The sequence below is a fragment of the Rousettus aegyptiacus genome, unplaced genomic scaffold (assembly GCF_014176215.1).
Source record: "Rousettus aegyptiacus isolate mRouAeg1 unplaced genomic scaffold, mRouAeg1.p scaffold_m13_p_7, whole genome shotgun sequence".
Taxonomy (NCBI): Eukaryota; Metazoa; Chordata; class Mammalia; order Chiroptera; family Pteropodidae; genus Rousettus; species Rousettus aegyptiacus.
Genome location: NW_023416310.1, coordinates 457,952 through 483,775, shown reverse-complemented (window position 1 = coordinate 483,775; position 25,824 = coordinate 457,952). Strand labels below are relative to the sequence as shown.

The 25,824-nt window shown below is 63.4% G+C and overlaps 1 protein-coding gene across 4 annotated transcripts in view; it reads left to right on the top strand.

Moving 5' to 3' along the window:
- The window catches only part of PXDN (peroxidasin), a 53,586-nt gene that overhangs the window by 18,951 nt on the left and 8,811 nt on the right, over positions 1-25,824 (top strand). For 3 of the 4 annotated variants that reach the window (XM_016155844.2, XM_036224198.1, XM_036224196.1), the window contains exons 4-17: positions 1,969-2,040; positions 4,798-4,869; positions 5,200-5,271; positions 7,051-7,220; positions 8,045-8,162; positions 9,727-9,896; positions 13,679-13,951; positions 14,961-15,077; positions 15,620-15,778; positions 16,694-16,806; positions 17,593-17,749; positions 19,928-20,036; positions 20,553-20,710; positions 23,763-25,266. In XM_016155844.2, coding sequence (XP_016011330.2) covers positions 1,969-2,040; positions 4,798-4,869; positions 5,200-5,271; positions 7,051-7,220; positions 8,045-8,162; positions 9,727-9,896; positions 13,679-13,951; positions 14,961-15,077; positions 15,620-15,778; positions 16,694-16,806; positions 17,593-17,749; positions 19,928-20,036; positions 20,553-20,710; positions 23,763-25,266 — 3,264 coding nt within the window. The remainder of the gene's footprint in view (positions 1-1,968; positions 2,041-4,797; positions 4,870-5,199; positions 5,272-7,050; positions 7,221-8,044; positions 8,163-9,726; positions 9,897-13,678; positions 13,952-14,960; positions 15,078-15,619; positions 15,779-16,693; positions 16,807-17,592; positions 17,750-19,927; positions 20,037-20,552; positions 20,711-23,762; positions 25,267-25,824) is intronic. The other variant, XM_036224197.1, reaches the window with a different exon arrangement.

Below are 25,824 nucleotides of genomic sequence, written 5' to 3'. Positions count from 1 at the left end.
TCACAGCTCCCGCTGGGGCCGCCGTCCCCTCCGCCGCCCAGACGCACCACCCCTGGCCGTGGGCGCCGTGGGTCCTGGGGCGTGGGCCGCGCGGTGGTCAGCGGTCACGGGAGACGGCCACAGTGAGGGCAGGGTGCCGAGCCGCAGGGCTGGGACCCCCGGGGAGGCCGTCCCCAGGCCCCAGCCTCTTTCTCCGAGTCCCGCCCCCACGCATGACGGGCGGCTGTGGGCTGCGGCTGCGTGTCCGGGACCTGCTCCGAGGTCCGCCGCGCCCCAGCCTGGGTTTGGCCAGGTCTGCACCGATCTGCTGCCTCGGGGGAGGCGCACGCCGGCCCCGTCCCAGCTGCCTCGCGGCGAGGGCCGGCTCCGGGGGAAGGGGCCGTCGGTCACCGCTCAGTATCGGGAGGCGGCCGCGCACTCAGGACGGCAGAGCAGACTCGGCCGTGCCGGCATGCACCCCGCGTTGGCAGGGTCCCGCTGCTTTGCAGCCTTCAGAAGGGCCCCGTTGCTCCCCCTGCAAAGCACGTGCAAACAGGCGCCACGGGGCGCCCCGTCTCTGAGAAGTGGTGTGGACCCCCACAGTCTGCCCCCCCACACGCAGACATACCTGTGCGGCCTGGCAGCTCACGCCCGCCAGAGCCCCGGGTGGCCTTGGCCTGTCGCAGTGGCGTAGGGAGCTCAGTCCCTCCCTTCCGCGTGGAAGCCGCCGAGGCCCAGAAGGCGTGTGTCACCCGGCCACACAGCTAGTGGGTGTCAGCGCACAGGCCTGGGCCCACACGGCCTGGCGAGCTGACCGCCGTGCGGGCCGCCGTGGGGCGTGGGCTGTCGCTCAGTGGGGAGTCCTGGTCTGTGGTGGGGCTCGTGGCCCCTTGTGAGGTCACCGCAGAGGTTCGCACAGAGGTGGGTTGCGGCAGTGAGCCGGGCCTGCGCCAGGCGGTGTTACTTGGCCAGGGGACCCATCGTCCTGGGGTGCAGTGGGCACCGTTGCAGCCTTGGGCCGAAGCGCCGTGTCCTCGGCTGAGGAGGTGGCTGAGGGCCCAGCCGCAGGGGGGCCACGTGAAGGGTCGCTGCTGCCTGGGCGGTGGCGTGGGCGTGCCTGGTCCACCTGTCCACACGGACGTCTCAGAGGCCGGCCTCAGGCCCGCACGGTGCCAGCCCAGACCTGCTGCTGGAGGCAGCTGTGCCGAGCACACACCTGTGGTTCTGACGCGCGGTGTGGAGGGCGTCGTCCGTGACGAGTTTGTTCTGGAGTTGGCAGGCGTCCCCTGAGAAGGACCAGGCGGTACACACTGGGGCCTCGTGGGCCACTGTGCCCCAGCCGCGGACGACAGGAAACGAGAGGGCGGGGCCCAGGGCCACAGGACTTCGTGGACACTGGCATTTGAATTTCATATAATTTTCACGTTGTGAAATCCTGATTTTCGTCTGAGAGTTTCGACTATTTAAAAACGTACAGGGTGTTCTTAGCTTGTAGCCACAAGTAGGCAGCGGGCTGGTGACCTGACTCTCCGCCATGCCTACGACAGTGAGCTCCGGGGGGGTGAATAGTTCAAGACACGTTGAGCCTTCCTGCCGTCAACTCTGCATTATTTCCAAGTGTCTTAAAACTGCATCAGTTACAGCATCTTTTAATCAGTGCGAGCTGCTCCATCGTGGGGGGGGGGGGCGGTTTCGTTTTCTCCAGGTGGTGAAGCTCGGAGTACTTTGCTATTCCAGACGGCGCCCCGAGGGCCTGTATGTTTCCGAAGCCATGTGGCAGAGCTGGGCCCCCTCCAGCTGGGAGTGCTTTCCTCCGAGTCCCTGGATTTTCCTTTGAGAGTGGGGAGGGGCCTGTGTGAGGGGAACCGCGTCAATGTCCCCTTCGTACCCCAAGACCATCCTCAGTTTTGAAACCGTGTGGTCTAACTCCCGGTCCCCCCGAGGCTGGGCCTCCCGAGCGCGTGCTAACCCTCATGTTTCTTGTTTCAGCTATTTATACAAGAATGAGATCCAGTCAATTGACAGGCAAGCGTTTAAGGGACTTTCCTCTCTAGAACAACTGTAAGTGTCCCTCGCTTCTGCCCTTCTGCCCCTGCAGGGACCTGACCAGTCTGCTGCTTGCATGATGCATGCCTGACTTAGAGGGGCATAGGGAGCCCGTGCATGCAGGCCGCGACTGGCGAGCCGTCAGCCTCATTGTCTGTCTGACCATCCGCCCCCGGGAGATCGTTCCTGGTCTCCGCTGTGCCCCCGGCCCTGTGCCTTGAACTGGTGACACAAGGGACAATAAGACTGATTGACCCTGCATCCATGGTGCCCTTAATTTAGAGGAGAGACAGACTCGCAAACTGGTTAGAGCCAGTCAAGGTCTTTTGGGAGAATTGGGGCCTTGATGTCATCGTCCCGTTTCCTGTTTATGAATCTGCACACGGCCAGCTGGCTCTCTTCATCATGATGTCATCGTTTTGGAGAAAATAAACGTTTCCCCACGTGTTTCTGGTTAGACTGTGCGGGCTGTTGTTTCTCTGGCCGTGGCCGAAGTCTTCCTTTGCTGCGAAGGCAGCGTGTTTGTTTTAAGTGGAATTCCCGGGAAGAGGAGGTTTCTCTGGCTTGTTTCTTGGCCCGTCGCCGTCTGTCACTGAGCCGGAGCGGTTCCCAGGGAGTCTCCGAGTGTTGGTTTGCTCCCATGGACGGAAATGACTGCTGTGTTGCAGCGGTCACCGCGTGCCTTGGCCACAGCGCATGTCCGTTTGCCGGTCAGCGGGGCGCGAGACATGCCCAGGCCTATGGGCAGCGCGGGGTGGGGGTGGGGGGTTCCCCCCGAACCACACGCAGCACCCGCATCCCTCACCAAGCGTCTGCTGCCTCGGGTGGGGACCGCGCCCTGAGCCGCCCCGCCGGTCTCTGCCCCCGGGGGCACAGCGAGGGGGCGCAGATCGCCGCAGGAGCAGCCGGCACAGCTGGGGACACCGGCGAGGGCTCACGGGGCGCGGGCTGCGCCTCACGCGCTCAGTGGCCTGGGGACCGTGAGCCCGTGGCCCGCTACGTGGCGGCCGTGGCTGGCACAGGCCGGAAGGAGAGAACTGGTAACGCTCGGCCAGCCTCAGGCCGAGCCCGTCACTCTGGAGGAGGGATTTTCAGCTGCACCTCCTGGAGGTGGCGGGGGCGTCCCGGGCTGCCCGTGGAGCCCAGGCCCCAGCGGTCGGGTCCCTGCTGCCGTGGCTTCTCTTCTACTCAGCCGTCATCGCCGGAGATGCAGGGCTGGGCCCCGGCCTTGGAAGGCCCGCCTGGGGGGAGATGGGCACCCCACAGGAACGCGGGTCAGGTGCCGGCCCTGCCATGCGCAGAGTACTGCGGGGTCCGCAGCGACTCCGTCCCCATCCCGCGGAGCCCCCGGGCCCCGCGGAGGGGGCGCTGTCCCAGCCAGATGGAGACCAGAGGGGACAGGCCTGGAGCCAGGGCGGGAGGCGGCCTGCATGACCCAGGCCTCCGGGCTCCGTGGAGCTGCTGAGACGCCAGCTGGCGTCAGGGGACGTGCATTACAGGACGTCACTTCCCGCCTGCGGCTTCCTCCCCAGGGTGCCGGTGGCTGGCCCCAAGGTCCCCAGCGCTGTGGCCACTGCAGGTGTCCCTGAGCCCTGGTGCTGAGGGCTCTCAGTGCCTCCAGGGCAGGGCCCCGTGTCCCGCCGGTCGGCCCGGCCAGCGGCCTGAGCGTGTGTGCGCGCTGAGCACGGACCGGCTGGGGGTCCCTGCTGCCCGCGGCTGGCCCCGCCCCGCCCCCGCGCGTCTGTCCGGGCGTCTGTCCTCAGGTCTGTCCGCGCGTGTCGGCCCCTCCAGCCGCGGCCGAGCTGCCGCGCGTGGCTGGTGCAGGGTCTCGTTCGATTCTGTCCCCTGAGGCCACGTCCCTTGGCAGAGGCGGGAGAGGGGCGGCGGGGGGCAGCGCGGTTCCCTGGCTCTGGGCCCGAGGGCTGCGGACCCCCAGCTGGGCCCCCCCGGCCTCACTCCCGCTCAGACAGGCGAGGCCCTGCGTCGCGACTCCGGACTCCGGGCGGGCTGGCCGGGCACAGACCCACACGGGAGCCGCACAGGGCGACCCGGAGGTCACGAGGGTTTGGAACAGTTGGCGGAAGTGTCTCCTGACGGCGGGCAGGCTGCTCGGGCACTGCCCTGTCCGCGCTGCGGTCGGCCGCGACAGCCGGCGCGTCCCTGCCACACCCGTCGGTCCCCAGTGTCCCCAGAGAGCCCCACGGTGACGCGTGTGGGGCGGCGGTGCGGGCAGGGCCTTTGCTGTGTGGACGGGACCCACTTGGAAGGCGACTCAGCGGTTTACTTAAGGAAAAACACCAATTTTTGAAGCGAGAAAAGAAGTAATTAGGATGCTGGAGGAAATCCCTCGCATCTGAAACGTGTGCGTTCTGAGAAGCAGGACCGACAGGGCCTCTGAGGGTGCGTGGCTCCGGGGGTTCCCCTCGCTGTCCGCGGTCGCCCCCCGCTCCGCGCCCGAGCAGCGCCGCCCCCTCGGGACCCACGCGTGGGCCGGGCGCCGTGAGCGCGGTTCCCACGCGCGCGCTGCGGTCCAGCTGTCCTCACCGCGGACCCGCAGGCGGGGCCGTGCCGGCAGCGAGCCCGACCCGGGCTCGTTCCCCCGTTCAGTCCTCCGCTGGGCCGCTCTGCCGGTTCCCCGCTGCGGAGAAAAGCTAAAGGGCTGTCTGTGGACACGCGCACTCGAAACGACTTCAGAAAGAACACTGAGCAGAAACTCTAGACCCGTAAAAGTAGTTAAAATTGCTAAAACCGTTTTGTTTTTAACTTCCCCAGATACCTGCATTTCAATCAGATAGAAACTTTGGACCCAGAGTCATTTCAGCATCTGCCGAAGCTGGAAAGGCTGTAAGTGGTGCCCCCTGCACCCGCCCGGCCCCCCGCCCCCTCCTCACCCCCCTCATCCTGCCTCCCCACTCACCCCCGACCCCCTGCACCCGCCCCCTGCTGGGCTAGGTTCGGGGTCCCTGTCGGCCGGACACCTGAGAATGGTCTTGCGGCGAAGTCTGCCCCTCGCCCGGCAGGCCACCACCAGGGCGCGCGCACGGTCTTCTCCAAATGAGGAAAAAGACCCAGTTCTTTCCTGGCCCAGACGGCGTCGCCCTTGAGGCCGCCGACCCGCCCACGCGTCCGCTGCCTCCTCGCATCTGAGGAGTCGTCTGTCGTCTCTGTCAACAGGTTTTTACACAACAACCGAATCACGCATCTGGCCCCGGGCATCTTCGATCACTTGGAATCTATGAAAAGGCTGTGAGTGTGGCGGCTCCGTGCCGGGCCTCCTCGCGGGGGCCGCGGAGCGTGCGCCCCGCAGACTGGGGGGAGGTCGCGGGAGGAGGGCGGGTCACACCGAGCTGATCCGAGGTCGCCAGGCCACAGGCAGCAGGCGGATTCTTTAAGGGTCAAGTAAGACGTTTTTAAAGTCGATTCTGATTCTTCGGATAAACGTCACATCCACGTCGCGCGCGTTGCTGGGGGAAGCGCCTCGGCCGGGGGACCCCTCGTGCGCCTGTCCCTTCCATTCGGTGTGCACGCACGTGACCGCCCCGCAGGCCGCGTGCTCCAGCTGGTGCCGCTGCAGGGCGCGGTGGCCTGCGCTCGAGAGGGAAGAAGGAGACCCAGGGCGCCCAGCCGATGCTGAGGGGGCCGGTGCTTCCGCCGTCTCTTCAGGGAGATAAAAGACGGAGCCTTCCACCACCACCGCTGTTCATGATTTTTCTTTAGAGTAACGAAGTTTCCAGCCAAAGGGAAATTCACATACTAGAGGAAAGATGTAAATACTTCCCTATCTGGAAGGTGACAGTAGCAGAGAAATTTCCAGAAATAGCCAAGGCAGCTCAGGGTGGGCCGGCAGGTTACTGGCGTCTGGACGGGGCCGACAGCCGCTGGTGTAGACCAGGGCCCGGCCGCATCCTCACTCCCGACTCTGCTCATCTGTGGAACCCTGGGTTCTGGGCCTCGGGGAGTCACCCTCTGCCACCCCAGACGCCCGAGGAGAGTGGGACCTGGTGGGCGTCCTGCCTGGCTCCCGGCCCGGGGGCGGCTGGCCAGTGTCTCGTAGCTCGCCGCACCGGTCTGGTTCCCCGCTCCGCCCTGGGGCCTGCCACGAGAATCTGTTATTCCGGGTCTGTCGGGCCATGGGGAGCCGCACGGCGCCCCCTCCCCCAGAGAGCTCTGGGCACAGTGGGTAGCGTCCTCTGCGCTGGGCCCAACATCGCCCAGTGTGGGCAGTCGTCATGGACATGGCCGTGCGGGTGGGGCCGCGTCCGGCAGGCAGCAGTGGTGAAGCCACAGGCCTCCGTCTCCCCCGGTGGCCCTGGGCCTGGGTCGTGGACTCAGAGGACGGCCAGGCCAGGCCCTCACCCCGCACCTCAGCTCTGGGGCCCGGGAGCCCCTCCCCCAGGAACGCAGCCGTGCCTGCCTCGTGGGGCCGACGACAGCCAGCGTGCCGGTCGCCAGCGCCCACTGTCTGTGAGCGGCCACCGTCCTGTGCCCGCAGCTCTGCGCCTCCCCACACGGCCTTCTTTCCCGGGGGGGAGGGGCGCCCTGCTGAGTCACACCGTGGGGACAGGTGGCCCCAGCTGCACTGTTCTTTGAGGATGACGTCAGTCCGTGAGACTTGTGTTTCGCGGGCTGGCTTCGGAAATGACCCCTGGCCACGAGTGCAGCGTGATTGTCACACCCTTGGGGACGGTCTAGGGTCCCGTGAGATGATACGGAACGGTGTAATGCCTCCAGCACCGGGACAGTGCTGGGCAGGGCGACTTCATCGGGGCCCTGTTCGTGACGCATCGAGCTTGTGTTTGTCCCTGTTTCGAAGGGGAGTCGTGCGGTATCTGATGGCCTGCGGGCCCCGCCCTGCCCTCGGCGGCTCCTGTCCGCTGTCACATGGCCATTTGCTCGGGCCCCGTGGGCCAGGCCTGGACCAGGCTCCGTCCTCCGCCGTGGGCGCGAGCGCCCGCTGGCCCCATTGGGTCTGTCTGGGGTGGTTGGCGCCTGCTCGCCTCACGCCTCACTGGCTGCTCCTCACAGGCGCCTGGACTCGAACGCGCTTCACTGCGACTGTGAGATCCTGTGGCTGGCGGACCTGCTGAAAACCTACGCCAGGTCGGGGAGCACGCAGGCAGCGGCCACCTGCGAGTACCCCCGCGGCATCCAGGGCCGGTCGGTGGCCACCATCACCCCAGAGGAACTGGACTGCGGTGAGCGGGCAGGCCAGCGTGGCGGGGACCCTCCTGTGCCCCGCGGACCTGGGAGGAATCAGCTCTGGTACCGAACAGGGGTTCTGTTTTGAGGTTCCCTGCAAAAACAGCAAAACGAGGCACAGCACCACTGCCTCCCGGGGCTGCCTCCAGTCGGCCACGGCAAAGGCTGCAGGCCCCGGTGGGGTCGCAGTCGGCGCTGCGCACGCCGCGGGGTCGGGGCGCCCCTCTGAACCTGCCCGTGCTGCCCCGCGCCGTCCGCACGAGCTGCCGTGGGAACAGGCCGACCCGCCTGTGAACCCCGCAGTCTCCCCGTTTCGATCCTGGCCCCGTCCTCCGGGCGCTGACGCTGGGCTTCCAGGTCTCCCGGAGCACCAGCGTTGACTTTCACCCGTTAGAGACGAGCACTGAAGATCTCACACACGGCCCCACCGGTAACAGAACCGTGCTCGCCACGATGGCCCCGCCCGTCTGCTAGACGCAGCCCCTTGCTCCCCGGCTGCAGCTGAAAGCACCGCCTCCCACTCCGCCGCTCGTGGCGTGAGCGGTCCGCACAGGGTCTTCCTCCCCGCGAGGGCGCAAGGGCCCTGGACGCTGGTCCCAGGCATCTCAAGTTGGCCCATCCGAGGTCTCGGTACCAGAGGAAGCCGTGAGGGGTTGGCCCCCAAAGTGCTCTCCGTGGAGAAGCCCGTCTGCCCTTTCTGGGGGGATGTTTGTGGCTGAGATGGAGCTTGAAGAACTGTGACCAGCTCATGACACGGGTTTGGATTGGGGTCTTGTTTCCTGGGTGGGTTAAGGCGAAAGGTCTGTGTTTCTTGTCACAGAAAGGCCCCGGATCACATCGGAGCCCCAGGACGCAGACGTCACCTCGGGGAACACCGTGTTCTTTACCTGCAGGGCCGAGGGCAACCCCAAACCCGAGATCATCTGGCTGCGGAACAAGTAAGAGGGGCGTCAGCGCTCTGCCCGCTGAGCCCCCCGCCCCTGCCCCGGGCGCTGCCCCGGCTGCTTGGAACCCGCTGCGGGCGGGAGGCGGCTCGGGGCGCCGGCCTGGTTGCCAGCGGCCACGCGCCCCCACCTCGTCTGGGTTGGCGTTGGTGCTGGAGGGCGGCCCTTGCCCCAGGGTCACGACCCGGGCGGGCCTGCGGGGAGCCCGCCTGCTTTCTCCGCTGGATGCGTGGGGTGTGGTCACCAGGCGCTTTGCCCCTGGAGCGTGGGGACCATCCTCAGTACGTGAGGGTCCTGCTGCCGTGGCCGCCGCCGCTGCGGAGCTGTGCGTGGTGAGCACAGCATGCGGTGTGGGGGTGAGGCGTGGGCCGGGGCGAGGGGGGCAGGAGGCCCCAGCCCTGGGTCGAGGGGCCGCGTTGGCATCGCCCCCGTGCGCCGGCCCCACTGGCTCGGGCAAAGAGCCCACACGGTGCTCCTGGTGCCCGGCCGCTCTGCTTGGGCTCACGGGCCATCGTTAATCACGACGGGACAAGGGGGGGCGTGGCTGACGTGGGGGCCCAGTCAACGCCGGGGCCGCCGTCCTCCAGACCTGGACCGACCCTGGGGCCGCGGCCAGGGCGCGGAGTCCAGCAGCGTTCGCAGGAACGGCGGGAGGCGGTGGGCTGGGCGTCCGCGAGCCCAGGCGCCGCACGGGCACGAGAACCGGGTATTGCGCTGGGGGGTTGGTTCCGGGCCTGGGCTTGTCGCGTGGGGTCTGAGCGGAGGGGGCTGGGCCCCTGCTGTGCGGGACGTCCGGTGGCCTCGCCTCTCGTTTCGCGGTTGGTTGTGACGTGATGAGCTGTAAAATCCAGCACGAACGCTGGGGATTCTGAAACACGTTGAGGCGCACGTTGAAAAGGCGGCGGCGTGAGGGCGGCTCACGCCTTCACGTGCTCACTCACGAGGAAACAAATTGGTATGAAAGTTAAGATCCCAGAGGCAGCCGTGGCCTGATGTCCGCACTGGGCCGCGTGCTCCGCCTGCCAGTCTCTGTGGCCCGCCCCACCTGCGACCCAGGTGTTTACGGGAGGGAGCGGGCCCGCCTCAGAAGGAGCCCTCGGGGCCGAGGTGACTGCCGCTTCCAGAAGCCTCGTGCACAGACTCGCCTCGGGGGCGGGCGCAGGGCGTGAGGGGCGGGCGGGACGGCGTGCCCCTGGCGCCGCGACTTGGTCTGGGGCGTCCCGGGGCTCCGAGCAGTGCTGGGGAGAATGTCCCCAGACGGCGGTGGCCTTGTTCTGTCAGCTCGCCTCGGCTTTGCTTTCGGTGCTGTGAACGTTTCTGCCTCGATGCTTCAAGGGAGAGCTTTTAAAGTAGCCTCCCGCGTCTCTTTTCCCTTCGAGAGGCCCACTTTCCCGTTGCACTGTTTCAGGGGGCACAGGCCAGTGCTGAGCGAGCAGCTGCGCTACGTGCAGTACGGCCGCCCGGGCGCCTCCCCGGGCAGGTGGGGGCCGGGGCCCCGTGGGGGGCGCCTCCCGTGCGCGGCAGCCCGCGCACAACGCACACCCCCCTGTCCCCGCAGCAACGAGCTGAGCATGGCGGCGGATTCCCGCCTGAACCTGCTGCACGACGGCACGCTGATGATCCGGAACACGCAGGAGACGGACCAGGGCGTCTACCAGTGCATGGCCAAGAACGCGGCCGGGGAGGTGAAGACGCAGGAGGTGACCCTCAGGTACTTTGGGTCTCCAGGTACGTGGAGCGTCTCACTCGGGAGTCCTTCCGGAGCTGGCCGTCCTCGGGCCGCGTCTTCCGTTGGCCCAGTGGTGGATCGCAAGTCCACGCGGGGTCCCTGGCCGGAGGTCCTGCAGCGGGCCGGCCCGTGTGGCTTTGCAGCAGTCACAGGTGCTTCATGGCCGTCGCTCCGGCCCGCGGTCAGCTCCTAATGCAAGTCAAACACTCAGGGGCAGTTGAGGCCGGCAGCATCTCAGGTGGCCATCGGAGGGTGCTGTGGGCGCTTGAGAGGCCGCAGCCGGCCCTGCCCCAGCAGTGCTGCCCTGGGGACGGTGCCGGCGGGTGGCGGTGGGTCTCTGTCGCGCCAAGACCTTTGGTTACTGAAGCAGCAGCCAAAGTCTGGATTTTTAGGCAAATTTCCCAACGCAAAGTATTGGCACCTCGTTTGGACAGATCTCGTCGAGTAAGGCAAGCTGTGGCCCTGGCCTGGGCCCTGCCGGGCTGTGATGTGCTCACGTCAGGCTGCTGGGCCCACGGGCTTCGTGAAGGAGAGCAGGTGGCCAGAGGCGGCGCCCTCACAGGTGTCCGTGAGCACTGCTTCTGCTGGGCGGCCGGCACACACGGCCGCCCCAGGCCAGTCCCGCCACCCGCCCCTTCCTCCATGTGCCACGCCGGATCTAGCTACCCTGGGACTCTCCCCGGCCCGTGTCGGTTCCGCTGCCGGTGGCCGTATGTGGTTCTTTCAGATTCTTGGCTCTTAAATCGTGTGTGCGTCACGTGGTCCCACAGCGTGACCGTGTCATGGGTCATGATTCCTATGAGCAGGAAGTCCTGGTACCACGTCTCCGCTCAGGCGGGTGGAGGGACATGGCGGCCTGACCAAGGCCCTGGGCCTAGGCTCCCGGCTCTCCCACAGCCCCACGGCAGCGGTATGTGCGCCGAAGGCGCCGTCCCGCGCCCGGGAGCCTGTGCGGCACACAAGAGGAATCGGAGGCCTGCTGCTGCGCGCGGGGCGAGGTCGAGCTGCAGCCATGACGGCACAGGCGGAGCACAGGGCCCGGGTGGGGACTCGGGGCCGGGCTCCCTGGGTTCCAGACCTCGTTCGCTGTCTCCACGTAGCCCTGAGCAGCAGCTGCCTTCCCGTCCTGGTCTGAGCCTGGGGGCACAGCTCCCCTGTGCCCCGGGCGCTCTTGCCGCCTGTGACGAGGTCGCTGCGATGCGGGACCTGGCCTCGCAGCCGGTCTGCCTGGGACCAGGGCTGGCAGACGGCCTCCTGCAGGCCACCTGGCCCACCGCCTGTTTTCTAAGACCGGGAAACTTTTCATGTGGCTGACAGACTCAGAGTTTTTAGGCTCCATGGTAATTATAAGAAAGTGGAATTTCCGAGTCCGTAAACTGAGTGTCAGCAGAGCACGACCACAGCCGTTTGGTTACGGGGCGGCGGTGTCTGCGGCGGTGCCAGAGCTCAGTGGTGCGACTGAGTCCGGCCTCGAGGCCTGGAACCTGCTCCAGCCCTTCACGGAGTTTGCCAGCCTCGTCCCCAGACTGGTGACACTTTGTAGGGAAAGCAGGAGACTGACTTATCACCTCCGGGTCGCAAAGGGCTAACTACACTCTGGGGAGTTTGAAGCTGTCATCTGGGCGTCTGGTTTTCCTCTTCCTCCTGAACTAGGCTGCGACCGGCACCGCTTTGCCCGTCGGTGCCTTTGGCCTCACCGCTGGCGTGGCTCGGCGCGGGCGAGCCGGCTCCCTGCTGACGCCTTTCCCAGCATGTCTGCTCCGCCCCCATTCTGGACCTTTCTACATGCGTGTGTTCCCGATGCTCGTCATAAACAACATAGAATCGGATTTAAAAATTAAGAGAGACGTTTCCTTAAAATGAGTCCATTCGTCTTTGGTTGTTAGTGACATGTTTACAATTGCAAAATCTACATCTTATTTTTGATTATTTATCCAGTTTATCCTGTTTCTTGCCTTATTTTGGAATAATCGTTCTTTCATCTTCCATCGTCCTGGTTCTATTCCAGGTGCTAAGCTGCACTCTCTCTTGCTCAGTGGCTGTCCTGGAGCGCTTCGAAGCGTCCGTAAATCCCAGGCTGCGTGGCCGCGGCGTGGCCTCTGTTCCCCGGATTCACTCGCCCCTCTGAGTCTGTCAGCTGGGCACCACAGTTTTTCATCCTACGAAGCGTCGTTACTATTTCGCACTGTTGACGTCTGCCCCCGCTCGCTGTGTCTGCCTCTCAGCTCTGCCACTGGGGCCGCTTTTTTCCGCCTAATGTGGAGGGGATCAGGCGGCAGGCCCCCTGGAGGGCCAGCTTTTGGTAAATAAGGCTTAAAAGCAGACTTCTCTCTGTTCTACTCAGCGTCGTCCCCTGGGTGGGGCAGTGTGAGCTGACTTCTAGGTCCTCACGTGAGGGCGTGGCACCTCGGGGCCCAGGTCCAGTTCCCTGGCCGACTCTCATCCTTCGGCCTTTGCAGTTGTTCGTGGACAGACGGAGCCTCAGTGGGCTCTGCACCTGCCCAAGGTGCCCCTGGCTTCGGGGTCCCTGTCCCTTAAAATGGCGTCGCGGCGTCTCTGTTGCTGTTCTCGGGAGACGCTGATGTTCCCGTCATCTCTTGACTTCCTGTAGTGCGCTGTTACTTGCTGTGTGACTTTGACTCATGAAGCTGAATCCCTGACTGATGCCAGAAGATGCAGGCGGTCTGCCCCTGCCCCCTCCGTCACCCGCTCGGTCCCCCCTGCCCCCCACAGCCACTGCCGTGAGCAGCTGCTTCACCCAGGCACCGTCCGCGTCCCGGACGCCGTCCCGCTCAGCCCCGGCCTCCTCTTCCTTTCTAAGCTGTGGCAGACGCCACCGTCCAGATGCAGCATGACGTTTGACCAGTTCCCTTTGGGAGAACATTTAGGTTTTTAACCCCCAAATCTCTTGCTGTCGCAGGTCTGTATCCCTTTATCCAAAACCCCTTGGGCCCGATATTTGAAATTCAGACGTTTGGGAACTTTTTCCAGAAGGGCCGCTTGGTGTAGTATGTGTTTAATGGGCTTGTACATCCTGTAACCAACACCTAGCGTCCTGTGGTCAACCTTGTTAATAGAGCAGAAAAGTGAAGACCCAGCACCGTCACGCTGGGTAGATCAACTTTTACAAACGAAATATGAAAAAAATGTTTCCTTTTCGGAGCTTTTTGGGTCCTGGAGTGATGGACGAGGGTGTGCGTGCCTCGTTGCTTGTTCGCTGTGCACCTGTGGGATCAGTTCCTAGCAGGGTGATTTCTGGGACAAAGGTGTGAGGGCTCGCGACATGCACAGCTCCTGTCCCGGGGGCCGTGGCCGTGGGCGCTCGGTTCCTGCAGACTCACCCACAAAACGTGTGTGGGTTTTTTTCTAGATTTAGAGTTAAAAGATATTATCACAGTGTAGTTTTAACTTGTGAGTGAAATTTGATGATTTTGTGTTCTGACTACTTTAAAAAACAATGCTTTATACCACGAACTGCTACCAGCAGGATTTAATGAGATTGACGCTAATGCGTTCAGGATAAACAAAAGTAAAACTCCTGCAGAGTCCAGGCCAGTTTACAGGAGTCAGTCACGCGTGTCACTCAGAGCTGCTCAGGGGACCGACGGCAGTGGGCCATTTTTGTTTTCTGCCCATTTCTTTGAAAAAATATGGGATTAAATTGTGTTTGTTCTACTGAGGTTAGAGATCCATAGAGTAGCATGAAAACAGAAAAGCTCAAGCACCAAGCCGGTGCCAAACTGGAGGAACCTAACTCAGAACTTGTGTTTCGTCGTGGCAGCTCGGCCCGCCTTCGTAATCCAGCCGCAGAACACGGAGGTGCTGGTCGGGGAGAGCGTCACCCTGGAGTGCAGCGCCACGGGCCACCCGGCGCCTCGGATCACTTGGACGAAAGGTGACCGGACGCCCGTGCCCGTGGACCCGCGCGTGAGCGTCACGCCGTCTGGCGGCCTGTACATCCGGGACGTCGCCCAGGAGGACAGCGGCGAGTACGCCTGCTTCGCCTCCAACAGCGTCGGCAGCATCCACGCCACGGCGCTCATCATCGTGCAGGGTGGGTGTCGGGCAGCGTGGGGCGCCCCCTCCTGCGAGGCCTGCGGCCCTCCGCCCGCACGGGCTTCGCTTTGCCCGCCATGCCCACCGGTGCTGGCTCCGCACATGCGCGCGGCTCCGTGACTGGCTGGTTCTCTGAGCTCGTGCTTCAGAAGGATGAGCTTTGCTTTCGGCCCGTTTGCCCGAAGCGTTTGGTGGCTACATGGATGTGTGCGTGTGCGTGTGCGCGTGCGCTTATCTCCATCCGGACGTCTTCACGTGTCTTGGAATCAACTTCCTTGGGTCGATTTTGGACACCAGAGGCTGAGAGTGTGCAATTTTAAGATGTATACTGTGTGTTTCCACGTTTCTTAGTTGACTCTATCATAATGACTTTGTTAGTTTTTAAACGAAGTACAAGGCGGGACGCATGTGGGGAGGCAGGACGGTGGGGAAGCGCAAAGCCGAGGCCCTGGCTCGCTCTCTCCCTGAGCCTCGCTCTTCGCCAGCTTCTCCTGCGCCTGGCGGAAGCCGGCTCCCTGGCCGTGTGCCGTTAATCCCTGTCCGCTCTCTGCACCTGCAGCTGTGCCCGCCGGTGGTTGTCAAGGCGGAGGCACAGCTCCCTCTTTGTTGTGGCTCTTAGTTTTACACAGATGGAGTCAGACCGGATACACTGTACTGGGGTTTTCACCCAGGAATACCAAAGTAACCTGCCACCAGACTTAACGACCAGTTTAGCGGCCCATAGGTCCCGACTTAGGGTGAGGCCTGAGAGGCATCTCCAAGCCTGGCCGTCCCCAAGCTCATGCTGGCCTGGGACCCGTCTGTCTGCACTTCTCGGGGCGCTGCCGGGAAATGCCCGCCCCCACATCTAGCGTCCTCCGCCTGCTCCTGTACCCGACAGTAGCTCCTGTCAGAACGCGTCACCTGCCGCTCCCCTCAGGGACAGGCCGCGCCGGCCCCCCTCTGAGCACGTTCTCAGCAAAGCTGTCGTTCTGATGTCACGTTCCCAACGTTTCTCCTCCCGGCAGCTCTTCCTCAGTTCACTGTGACCCCTCAGGACAGAGCTGTGATCGAAGGGCAGACGGTGGACTTCCAGTGCGAGGCCAAGGGCCACCCGCAGCCGGTCATCGCCTGGACAAAGGGAGGTGAGACCCCAGCCTGGTCTCCTGGCTGTCTCCTCGATCCCTCCCTCATGTCACAGACTCGGAAACGAGAGACTGGCTCCGTCCTTGCCTGGCTGGGCAGGACCCAGTGATGGCCACCCCGTTCCTGGGCAGGAGAGGCTCACTGGGGTCAGGTGACACCCTGCCTCCGCATCTCTCCAGTCCCCGCCTCCACACAGACGTGTCCCCTCACAGCGGCGCGGGACCAGCCAACCCCGGCGCCGCGAGTCTCTGCCCTCCCGGCCCGGCTCGTAGCTCTCTCCTCTCTCCCCCGCCCCTCACCCCTTCTGGGGGCCGGGACCGTGTCCTGTTTGTCCCTGACCTGGCCACATGCGCTGGCGTGCCACATGGGCGTGTTGCGGGCATCTGCTGACAGCGGGCCAGGACGATGGCCCTGGGCCCAGGCTCGGGCAGGGACACCTTCCTGCAACCTTTTCACTTCTCATATATGAGTTCTGACCCGCGTGTGCCAGGCGCCACGCCTGTCTGTCCACGTGCCTGACCAGTGCCCCCGCACCTTCCAGGCAGCCAGCTCTCGGTGGACAGGCGGCACCTGGTCCTGTCGTCAGGGACCCTCAGGATCTCGGGCGTCGCCCTGCACGACCAGGGCCAGTACGAGTGCCAGGCCGTCAACATCATCGGCTCGCAGAGGGTGGTGGCCCACCTGACAGTGCAGCCCAGAGGTGCGTGCGGGCGGCATCCTGCGGGGGCCCTGGCAGCTGCATGCAGACGGGTCCCGGGAGGACGAGCCTCTGGCCAGCGTCCACGTCGCCTTAGCTCCAAGGGGCTGACTCTTTCACATAGTGGTCCCTCCTCGTGTTCTCAAGGGGTAACTGTAGCCTGGGGTAACGTTTATTTAACGACGCTCGTGCTGGACGGTTTCGCCATAAAGTCACCCGGTGTTTTCACCAGTTGGTCGGAATCGTCCAAGAAGGGCCACTGTGCCTCCCTCCGGCAGTTGCTGGGGCAGCACATCTGACTGGCCGTGGGCAGTCCCTGACCGGGCCCTGGGCCGGGGTCCATTTCCTGTTTGCCCTGAGCGTCTGGCCCTGGGGTCCATGTGTGTCCCCCAGAGGGCGCATGCTGCCTCGTGTCTCTAGGACGCAGGGTACATGTCTGCGGGTCAGAGCCACGGAGCCCACGTGGGGCCAGGCCTGTCTGCAGGTAAGGTGGGGAGTTGGGGGTCTGAGGGTCCGATCCAGGCCCCCACTCCCCAGCCATGTCTACCCTGACCGCTGGGCTAGCTATGGCTTTGCCCCTCTCGCTCCCACCTGGGCAGGACTTGGGGTGGCCTGTCAGGTGATAGCTGGGGGAGGGTCCCCGAGAGCGTACCAGGACCTGCCACTGTATGCAGGGAGAGCTCACCTCCCCAGTGCAGGCTCTGGGGGTCAAGCTCTCTGGGGGTCCCTCTATTCTGCCCTGCTCTTGGGGGCGTGGGGTCTTGTACCCCAGTCCCTTGGCAGGGCTCCCCCAGGCCTGTGGTCTGCTGGCGGGCAATGGACAGTCCAGCTCCTTCTGGCTGGCGGGGTACCTGGGGTGCCGATGGCGAGTCTCCCTGGGTTTGCCATGATTCCAACAGTGCGCGCCTTGTCTTCTAGTCACCCCAGTGTTCTCCAGCGTTCCCAGCGATGTCACGGTGGAGGTGGGCACAGACGTGCAGCTGCCATGTAGCTCCCACGGGGAGCCGGAGCCGGCCATCACCTGGAACAAGGTAGCACAGGGGGCAGCGGCGCGCGGGGCTGGCCGCCACCTGCCACTGCTTCTGCAGACGGCACAGCAGGGAAAACCCCCAGATCGCGAGCTCGAGTTGAAAGGTTCTGCGGTGTCTCTACCAGTCAGACAGAACGGGACAGGCTCGGGACGGTCTCCTTTTCATGGCTTCTCGGGGATAAAACCAAAGCACCCTCTTGTTAGATACCTCGGTTTTAAAATCAACAGGTTTTTCCCCTTATTTTACTGTGTTTCTATTAAGCCCAATAAACGTTCAAATGCAGTCTAACATGACATGGAGGACGGAGTGGCCATGTGCAACGGTTCCCTGAAAAGGAACTGTGGGTTCTCGGGGCCGGTGAAGACGGTCCTCCCCAGCTTCCTCTCAGCTGGGATGCCGCATCCTTCCTGGCGTGGCTCGGGCATCCTGTCTTCTAGTGGACAGTCCCTAGGGCTCTGCTCCCTGACTGGGTGCCCAAGCTCTGTACCTCCACCCACAATGCATTTCCCATAGGGGTGGCCTTGTGTGTCCCCTGACCAACCCTGGTGAGCCCCGGGAGCATGGGCTGCACGCCCCTGTCCTCTGGGTCTTCTGCAAGTGTGAGAGCAAAGCCTGTCCCTCTGATCTGGTATCGGGCTAATTGGTTCAGTCTCTCTTCCCCAGTTCTGGGTGGATCTGAGATGCTGGCATCCGTGGGACCCCAACAGACAGAGTCCCACCACCTAGGACATACACCGTCTGCTTCCAAGTCATTCCTGGGGTGGTGTCTGCTGTGTTTTCCTCCAGGATGGGGTGCAGGTGACGGAGAGCGGAAAGTTCCACATAAGTCCTGAGGGCTTCTTGACCATCCACGACGTGGGGACTGCAGACGCAGGCCGCTACGCGTGCGTGGCCCGGAACACGATCGGGCAGGCCTCCGTCAGCATGGTGCTCAGCGTCAGCGGTAAGCCCCCCAGGTCGGCATGTCTGCCACTGGCACGGACGGTGCACCATGTGGGCCGAAGGCCCTGGAAGGCAGGCAGAAGGCCCTGGAGGCAGGCAGAAGGCCCTGGAGGCAGGTGCCCTTCCAGGCCGATGTGCTCGGAGGCCCTGCAGAGCCTCTCGCTCTCGGCTCGGTGGTAGGGTTAGTGGTCACCCAAGCCCCTGGAGTCTGCCAGTGTGTACGTCACGGTTGTCATGTGGCGAAGATGTGGCTGCTGTTCACCGTGCCCAGGAGGCGGGCCCTCCACTCGCGTCCTGTCCGGCCTGCTCCTGGTGTGACCTCTAGTGGCCAGCAGCCATCCCGCACTGCCGGTAGTCCTGGGCCGTGGCGTCCAGCAGGCCCGTCTGCCCTGTGCCCAGCTGCCTCCGCCTTTGCAGAAGTACAGGGCTGGGCGTCACTCACGCTTCATGCTTCACGTGTCCGTGGCCGTGGGGTAACAACCACGGCCGTGAGCTCTGCTTTACTTCTCTTCACCTGCACAGCGTCCCCAGCTCGCTTTGCGCCCCCTGCGGCCCTGGCCCGCAGAAAGCCCGATTTCCTGGTCCTCTCACACATGCAGCCCACCCGCGGCCCTCCACACACCTGCCCTTCGCCATCTCCATGGGCCTGTGAACGCTCAGACGGACCCGCTCCGAGTAATTTACACGCCCACCACCACGTCCAACCTTGGGCCTGTGGGCACCTAGTAAACGTAAACCGGAAAGGAATAAGTGCAAGCCTGCTGGTTTTTAGGGAAAAGGGTTCAATGACTTTATTTCCCCGTTATATGTAGCATGTGAAGGTAGGACTTGGAAACGGTATTCTCAATATTTATTTTTAAAGTTGGAAAATGTTACTTTAACGCATGAGTTGTTATATGTGAAACTTGAAAATAATCTCCCATCCCCCTAAAGTAACCACCATTAACATTTTCGTGAATTTCCTTTATAATTTTTAAAGGTAGATAAATATTTTCATGTTTTTCTGCCATAGAGTAAAAATAAATTCAAGCCACTGATAACGAAATTAATTAGTGATAAAATTGTAGAATAGTCTGTTTCATTTCTCTACCGTTAGTATAAAAATATATGGTTCCAAGAATTAGTGAATTTGGGCCCTGTTTAAGATACACAAAAATAGGGGTTCTGCCTAGGGAAGGTTCTTTTCAGCTGTTTGAATTGTGCACATGTAAATTTGTCACATTTACCTGCTCAAGCTTTAAACACCGGTGTGTGGCGAAGGCGGCCAGGCTGCAGCGTCTGGACGGGCAGCACAGGTGACCGTGGCTGGTGCCTGTGCGTCGCAGACGTGAGGGGCTGCGTCAGGCTACGTTGGGGGCCCGAGGGGACGGGCGCCCCAGTGGTCAGTGTGCAGGTGCTGGCAGAGGGACGCGAGTGGCAGTCGTGACGACCAGCCGGGCCCCAGCGGTCGCCGGCACGGTGGGCGGGGAAGCCGCCCCGAGAGGTGAATGCCGAGGCCGAGGCCGCGTGGCGAATGACGGTGACGAGCGGTCTCCGTAGATGAGAGATGGATCATGCAAAGTTATGGAACAAATTCTACCAAAAAACGTTAGGCAAAAAAACAGGCGGAAACGAGAGAGGGGCAGTCGCTCGGCGTTCGAGTGGCGCAGTGCGCGTGGGGCGCAGCGGTGCGTCGATGGCGGGACACGTCAGGTCCTGAGGGGACAGGACCGGATTGGCCCGAGTCGCCGCCTCCCCCGTGGGTCACTGTGGTGTCTTACGTTACACCCACTCCTTTCTGTTCCTTCTGTGCGATGTTAACGTAGTTTAAGATTAAAAGTCTAATTTCTGTCCGGTTTGAAAACAGCTTGCGGTAGAATTTGTGACAAAGCAGTGCGAGCCTTGGTGTGAGTTCGAGAGTACGCCTCGGGCCCGCGGGACGCGGCGTCGAGACGTCACTAGTGCGCGTGCGCCTCGGGCCCGCGGGACGCGGCGTCGAGACGTCACTAGTGCGCGTGCGCCTCGGGCCCGCGGGACGCGGCGTCGAGACGTCACTAGTGCGCGTGCGCCTCGGGCCCGCGGGACGCGGCATCGAGACGTCACTAGTGCGCGTGCGCCTCGGGCCTGCGTGACGCGGCGTCGAGACGTTAGTAGTGCGCGTGCGGGGTTCCGGGTGATGTGTGACTGCGTCTTTTCCCAGTTCCTGACGTCAGTCGAAATGGGGACCCATTTGTGGCCACATCGATCGTGGAAGCGATTGCGACGGTCGACAGAGCCATCAACTCGACGCGGACGCACCTGTTCGACAGGTACCCAGAGGCGGGCGGGCCCTCGCGCACTGAGCCCGGGCCGTGGGCGTGCAGGCGGCGCCCGTGCACAGGTGGGCCTGTTCCATGTTTGGGACGCACTGGCGTCCACTTCCCGGGGGTTAGAGTGACAGGCCCTTTCCAAGGAGAGTCTGAACTATGATTCACAAATTGAACATTTTGGAAAAATTCTAGCTCATTCTTTGGGTTTGTTACTAAATGACTTGGCAAAAACTTAGTATTTCACAAGCCGGGGATGTATTCGTTCGTGTTGGCAGATTGTAAAGTGTTATTTCTGTGTCTGTGTTGAAGAAGAATGTTTTCTCTGTTGACTTAATTAATCATGTTTTTAGTGTGTGGTTTTGTTGGTTGGTTTTGTTGTCTTCCGCTGGGGACGAGTCAGGTACGGTACCACCCATAAGAGCAGCTACAGAAACTTTACATGGCAGTTGTTTTTGGATACAAGTGATCTTTGTTGTAGTAATCATTCACTGTCTCCTTCTGCTCCTGAACCACCAGCCGTCCCCGCTCTCCTAACGACCTGCTGGCCCTGTTCCGCTACCCGAGGGACCCCTACACCGTGGAGCAGGCGCGTGCGGGGGAGATATTTGAGCGGACGCTGCAGCTGATCCAGGAACACGTGCGGAATGGCCTCATGGTCGACCTCAACGGAACCGGTCAGTACCTGGGCCGCCTGGCCCCTCCTGAGGCCCAAGCACTCAGCACACCCCAGGGCGTGCCTTCCTCCCCACCTCTGTGTCTGCAGGAGAGTCAGGGCGACAGTGGAGGGTCCTTGAGCTGGGACATGGGACAGCCCGGTGGTCCCCACCAGGAACTGTTGGGATGCGAGGGCTGTCTTTGCCCACTGTCTGTGACTGTCCGGTCCTCTGGGACGGGTTTGGAGGGACGGCTTTGTAGGGTAATAGCTACCTGAGTGTCGCTGTGCCCCGGCAGCCGCTGGAGACTGCGCTTATGGAGCTCTAGCCTCTAAAGCCCCATGTGCTGTGAAGGTGGCATGGGGCAGCTGCCACCCTGTCTCTCTGCCCATCCGTGTGCCTCTGAGGACAGTGCCAGCAGTAGGTCTCCTGCGACATGCAGCGACTGGGGGACTTAGATTACTTCAACGGTTTCCTAGCACCTTTGCCGAGCATCTTTTCCCAGCAGGACAAAAGCATCATTCAGTCCTTAAACACGCGTGTGTAGGGTGAGGGAGGCGGGGTGCCGGGGTCGCTGCTCCTATCTCGGCTCGGGGTCCTCCTCTTTATGCCCTGCTTCCCGGTGCTGGTGAGCTGTGTGCAGACACCTCCTGGGGCCAGGGTGGCTGTGCCACCCTCTCCCCACTGGTGTATGTGGAGATCCCCCTGCCTCAGGGCATAGGTGCCCTGGGACGTGTATTGGACGCTTCCATTCTGTGGCTCCGTTGGCACAGAGCTGCCACCAGGGATGGGTCGGCTGTGCGGGCGGTCCCTGTGGTGACCCTAGCCCCCCTACGACCCTGTCTGGACCACCTTCCTCCTGGCAGAGGACCTGCCGGGTTGCCTGGGTTATTTCTTACTATGGCCCCTTGTCTTCATCCGGGCCACAGCTCAGATGTTCGAACAGTGCAGGGGTCACCTCAGTGCGCAGGTCTGAGTCTTCTGTGTCCACACGTGCTGTTGACAGGCATGCTGTCGGACACTTGGAGAGGCTAAGGGAAGAGTGAGACCGTTGGCCCCTGTAGGCTGAGATGAGTTCGTGTTTTCTGTCACCTAGAGCAGTTACGGGGTGCGCACGCACCCACCTGCCCACTTATTCATCCGTGCCTCTTGCACGCACGCGTGTCAGCACACGTGCCCTGCCAGGGCCAAGGATGCAGCGGCTCCAAAGACTTAGCTCAGCCCTGGGCCGCGTGCCAGTGCGGGGACAGGCCAGGAAGGCGGTAGCAGTGCACACGGGCCCCACACAGCGAGTGAAAGGGCAGACATGCAGGCGGGAGGCCTGGGCCGCCCCGGGCGCCTACGGGTGCTGCTTCCTGTGGGTCTGTGGGTCAATCAGCACACGTCACCCAAAAGGCGCCGTTTGAGTAGAGACCTAGCTGTTCCACATCCGCCGGAAGGGTGTTCTGGGTAGAGGGCATACAGGGTCCTGGCCATGTTTGGGTTATTTGGGAAGGAGCAGGCTGTCTGGGGTGCCTGGAACAGGAAACAAGGTGGGAAGGTTTTGGGGTGCCTGCTGGGACTCCCCAGGAGGTGGGGGCGGGGATTTAGTCCTCTGTTCTGGTTGACAGAGAAGTGACGTGATTTCACGGGGGTTGGCTTGTTGGGTGACAACACCATGAGGAACTGAAGGCAGATGCCAGAAACCTGGCAGGGAAGGAGGTATCAGTCTGGGACCAGGCTGCCCAGTGAGGCGGGTTCTGGGCGTGATGGCCGAAGGGACATCCTTGGTGGCCAGGATGTAGGGGTGAGAGAGAGAAGTCAGCATGACTCCCAGTGGCAGGGAAGACAGGAGCCGACATTTGGTGACCTAGGCACATTGGGCCGTGGGTTTGCGGGGGAAGGGGGCGTCTCACCTCTAGATACACAGGCGTGCACCTGCAATGTCACCTCCAGGCCTGCCCGTGTCCTTGTCCCGCAGACCTGGGTGTGACAGCTTGCTAGGGAAGAGAATGATTTTTTTCAATAGCACTTTTCTCAGGAATTTTTTTGTCACAAAACGTTCTTTTGGTCCATTCCCTGATTCTGGGATTCTTGGGTTTATGCTTTTTCTCACATCAGTGTTTCACTCACAGTCGTCCGGGTTCTGATGCAGTTCTCGTTTCTGGAGTGAGCTAGAGCTAGTGCGCGTGGCTGGATGTCCAGGGCACTTTGCAGAGTTCTGGGGAGTGTCTCATCTCCAGAAGGCTCTTCCGCAGCTTTCAGAGACGGGTTTGGTTTTGTTGTGTTGGTGAGGCTCGAGGAGGCTGTGGGTCCTTCGAGCACAGCAGACCCCGCCGAGTGTCGCGGAGGTCGCGTCTGCGCCGGCCTTCTGCCTGGGCTCCGCCCGGGAAGGCGGCCGGAGGAACTGGGCCACCACACTCCGGCCCGGTCATTGCCAAACCTGCAGCGACGAGGTGCAGGGGACGTGTGTGAGGGGAAGTGCTTTTCTCCCTGGCTCTGCGGCCTTCGAGACAGAGCATTCCGACTTCCTAAGTGACCGAACAGAGCCAGACGCCCACGTCACAGCCCTGGTCACTGGGAAGCGTGGCTGCGAGGCTCAGGTGTGAGCGCCGTTGCCCCGGGGGCTGGCGCGGAGCCGCTGTCTAGGGACACAGAGGCCCGAGCACGGGCCTGGGCTGAAGCGGCAGCCGTGGAGGACAGCCCGCAGTGAGGAGAGCCCACTCGGAGCGGTCTGCCAGGCCAGCCTGTCGGAGTGGCTTCCCCAGTGGGCAGACTGGGGTCCCGGGTAGGAAGGCGAGCTCATCAGAGCCGGTGGGGACACAGGCGGGCATGTCTGTCCTTGGGGTGGCCTCTGAGACCACAAGACACCCCAGGATGAGCTTCCTGGGTGTGCACCTGGTGGTGAGGTTTTGGGGTGAAGTGAAGTGGAAAGCGAGGCCCAGGCTCACAGGGAGGGCTGCGTTAGACCTGGAGCAGGTCAGCTTTGCGGGGCCGGGTCCAGGCCGAGGCCGCCGAGATGCTGGGAGGGGCCCGTGGGGAGGCGTGCAGGGCCCGGCGCCCAGGGGAATAAGCTCGTCCACTCTCCCCCCAGGCTACCACTACAACGACCTGGTGTCCCCGCAGTACCTGGGCCTCATTGCCAACCTGTCAGGCTGCACAGCCCACCGGCGTGTGACCAACTGCTCGGACATGTGCTTCCACCAGAAGTACCGCACACACGACGGCACGTGCAACAACTTGCAGCACCCCATGTGGGGCGCCTCGCTCACCGCCTTCGAGCGCCTGCTCAAGTCCGTGTACGAGAACGGCTTCAACACCCCGCGGGGCGCCAACCCCGGCCGGCTGTACCACGGGCACGCGCTGCCCATGCCCCGCCTGGTGTCCACCACGCTCATGGGCACAGAGGCCATCACCCCCGACGCGCAGTTCACCCACATGCTCATGCAGTGGGGCCAGTTCCTGGACCACGACCTGGACTCCACGGTGGTGGCGCTGAGCCAGGCGCGCTTCTCCGACGGCCAGCACTGCAGCACCGTGTGCGGCAGCGACCCGCCCTGCTTCTCGCTCGCCGTGCCCCCCAACGACCCGCGCGTCAGGAACGGGGCGCGCTGCATGTTCTTCGTGCGCTCCAGCCCCGTGTGCGGCAGCGGCCTCACCTCCCTGCTCATGAACTCCGTGTACCCGCGGGAGCAGATCAACCAGCTCACCTCCTACATCGACGCCTCCAACGTGTACGGGAGCTCGGCGCACGAAGCCCGCGCCCTCCGCGACCTGGCCGGCCAGCGGGGGCTGCTGCGCCAGGGCGTCGTGCAGCGCTCGGGGAAGCCGCTGCTGCCCTTCGCCGCCGGGCCGCCCACCGAGTGCATGCGGGACGAGAACGAGAGCCCCATCCCCTGCTTCCTGGCGGGCGACCACCGCGCCAACGAGCAGCTGGGCCTGACGAGCATGCACACGCTGTGGTTCCGCGAGCACAACCGCGTGGCCGCCGAGCTGCTGGCGCTGAACCCGCACTGGGACGGCGACACCGTCTACCACGAGGCGCGCAAGGTGGTGGGTGCGCAGGTGCAGCACATCACCTACCAGCACTGGCTCCCCAAGGTGCTGGGCGAGGTGGGCATGAAGATGCTGGGCGAGTACCGTGGCTACGAGCCGGGCGTCAACGCCGGCATCTTCAATGCCTTCGCCACGGCCGCCTTCCGCTTCGGCCACACGCTCATCAACCCCGTGCTGTACCGGCTGGACGAGCGCTTCCAGCCCATCCCGCAGGGCCACGTGCCACTGCACCGGGCCTTCTTCTCCCCCTTCCGCATCGTCAACGAGGGCGGCATCGACCCGCTGCTCCGCGGGCTGTTCGGCGTGGCCGGCAAGATGCGCGTGCCCTCCCAGCTGCTGAACACGGAGCTCACCGAGCACCTCTTCTCCATGGCGCACACGGTGGCGCTGGACCTGGCCGCCATCAACATCCAGCGGGGCCGCGACCACGGCATCCCCCCGTACCACGACTACCGCGTCTACTGCAACCTGTCGTCCGCCCACACCTTCGAGGACCTGAAAAACGAGATCAGGAACCCCGAGATCCGGGAGAAGCTCAGACGGTGGGTGAGGGGCCCCGGGACCCCGAGATCCAGGGGAGGCTCAGGCGGCGGGTGAGGGGCTCCAGGACCCCGAGATCCGAGAGAAGCTCAGGCGGTGGGTGAGGGGCCCCGGGACCCCGAGATCCAGGGGAGGCTCAGGCGGCGGGTGAGGGGCTCCAGGACCCCGAGATCCGGGAGAAGCTCAGACGGTGGGTGAGGGGCCCCGGGACCCCGAGATCCGAGAGAAGCTCAGGCGGCGGGTAAGGGGCCTGCCGTGCGTCTCGTCTGTCGCTGTCAGGCGGGCTGAGAGCGCCAGCCCCCGGCACGGGTGCCGTGGTACTGGTTTGTTCGCATGGCTGAGGTTTGGTCAGGCAAGAGAAGCTGGTGGAGGTGGATTCTGACCTGGGACAGGGGGGAGTGGCACGTGGCCCAGGAGACGCCTTTGGTGGCTGTCCTGGTGCAGGGAGGGAGCTGGCGGCGTGGTGATTGCAGCCACGTCCGTGAGTCGTGAGTCGAGAGAGACCGTCTTACGTGGCGGGGGCCTGACAGGAGGGAGGACGAGGGGGGTTTACAGGGGAC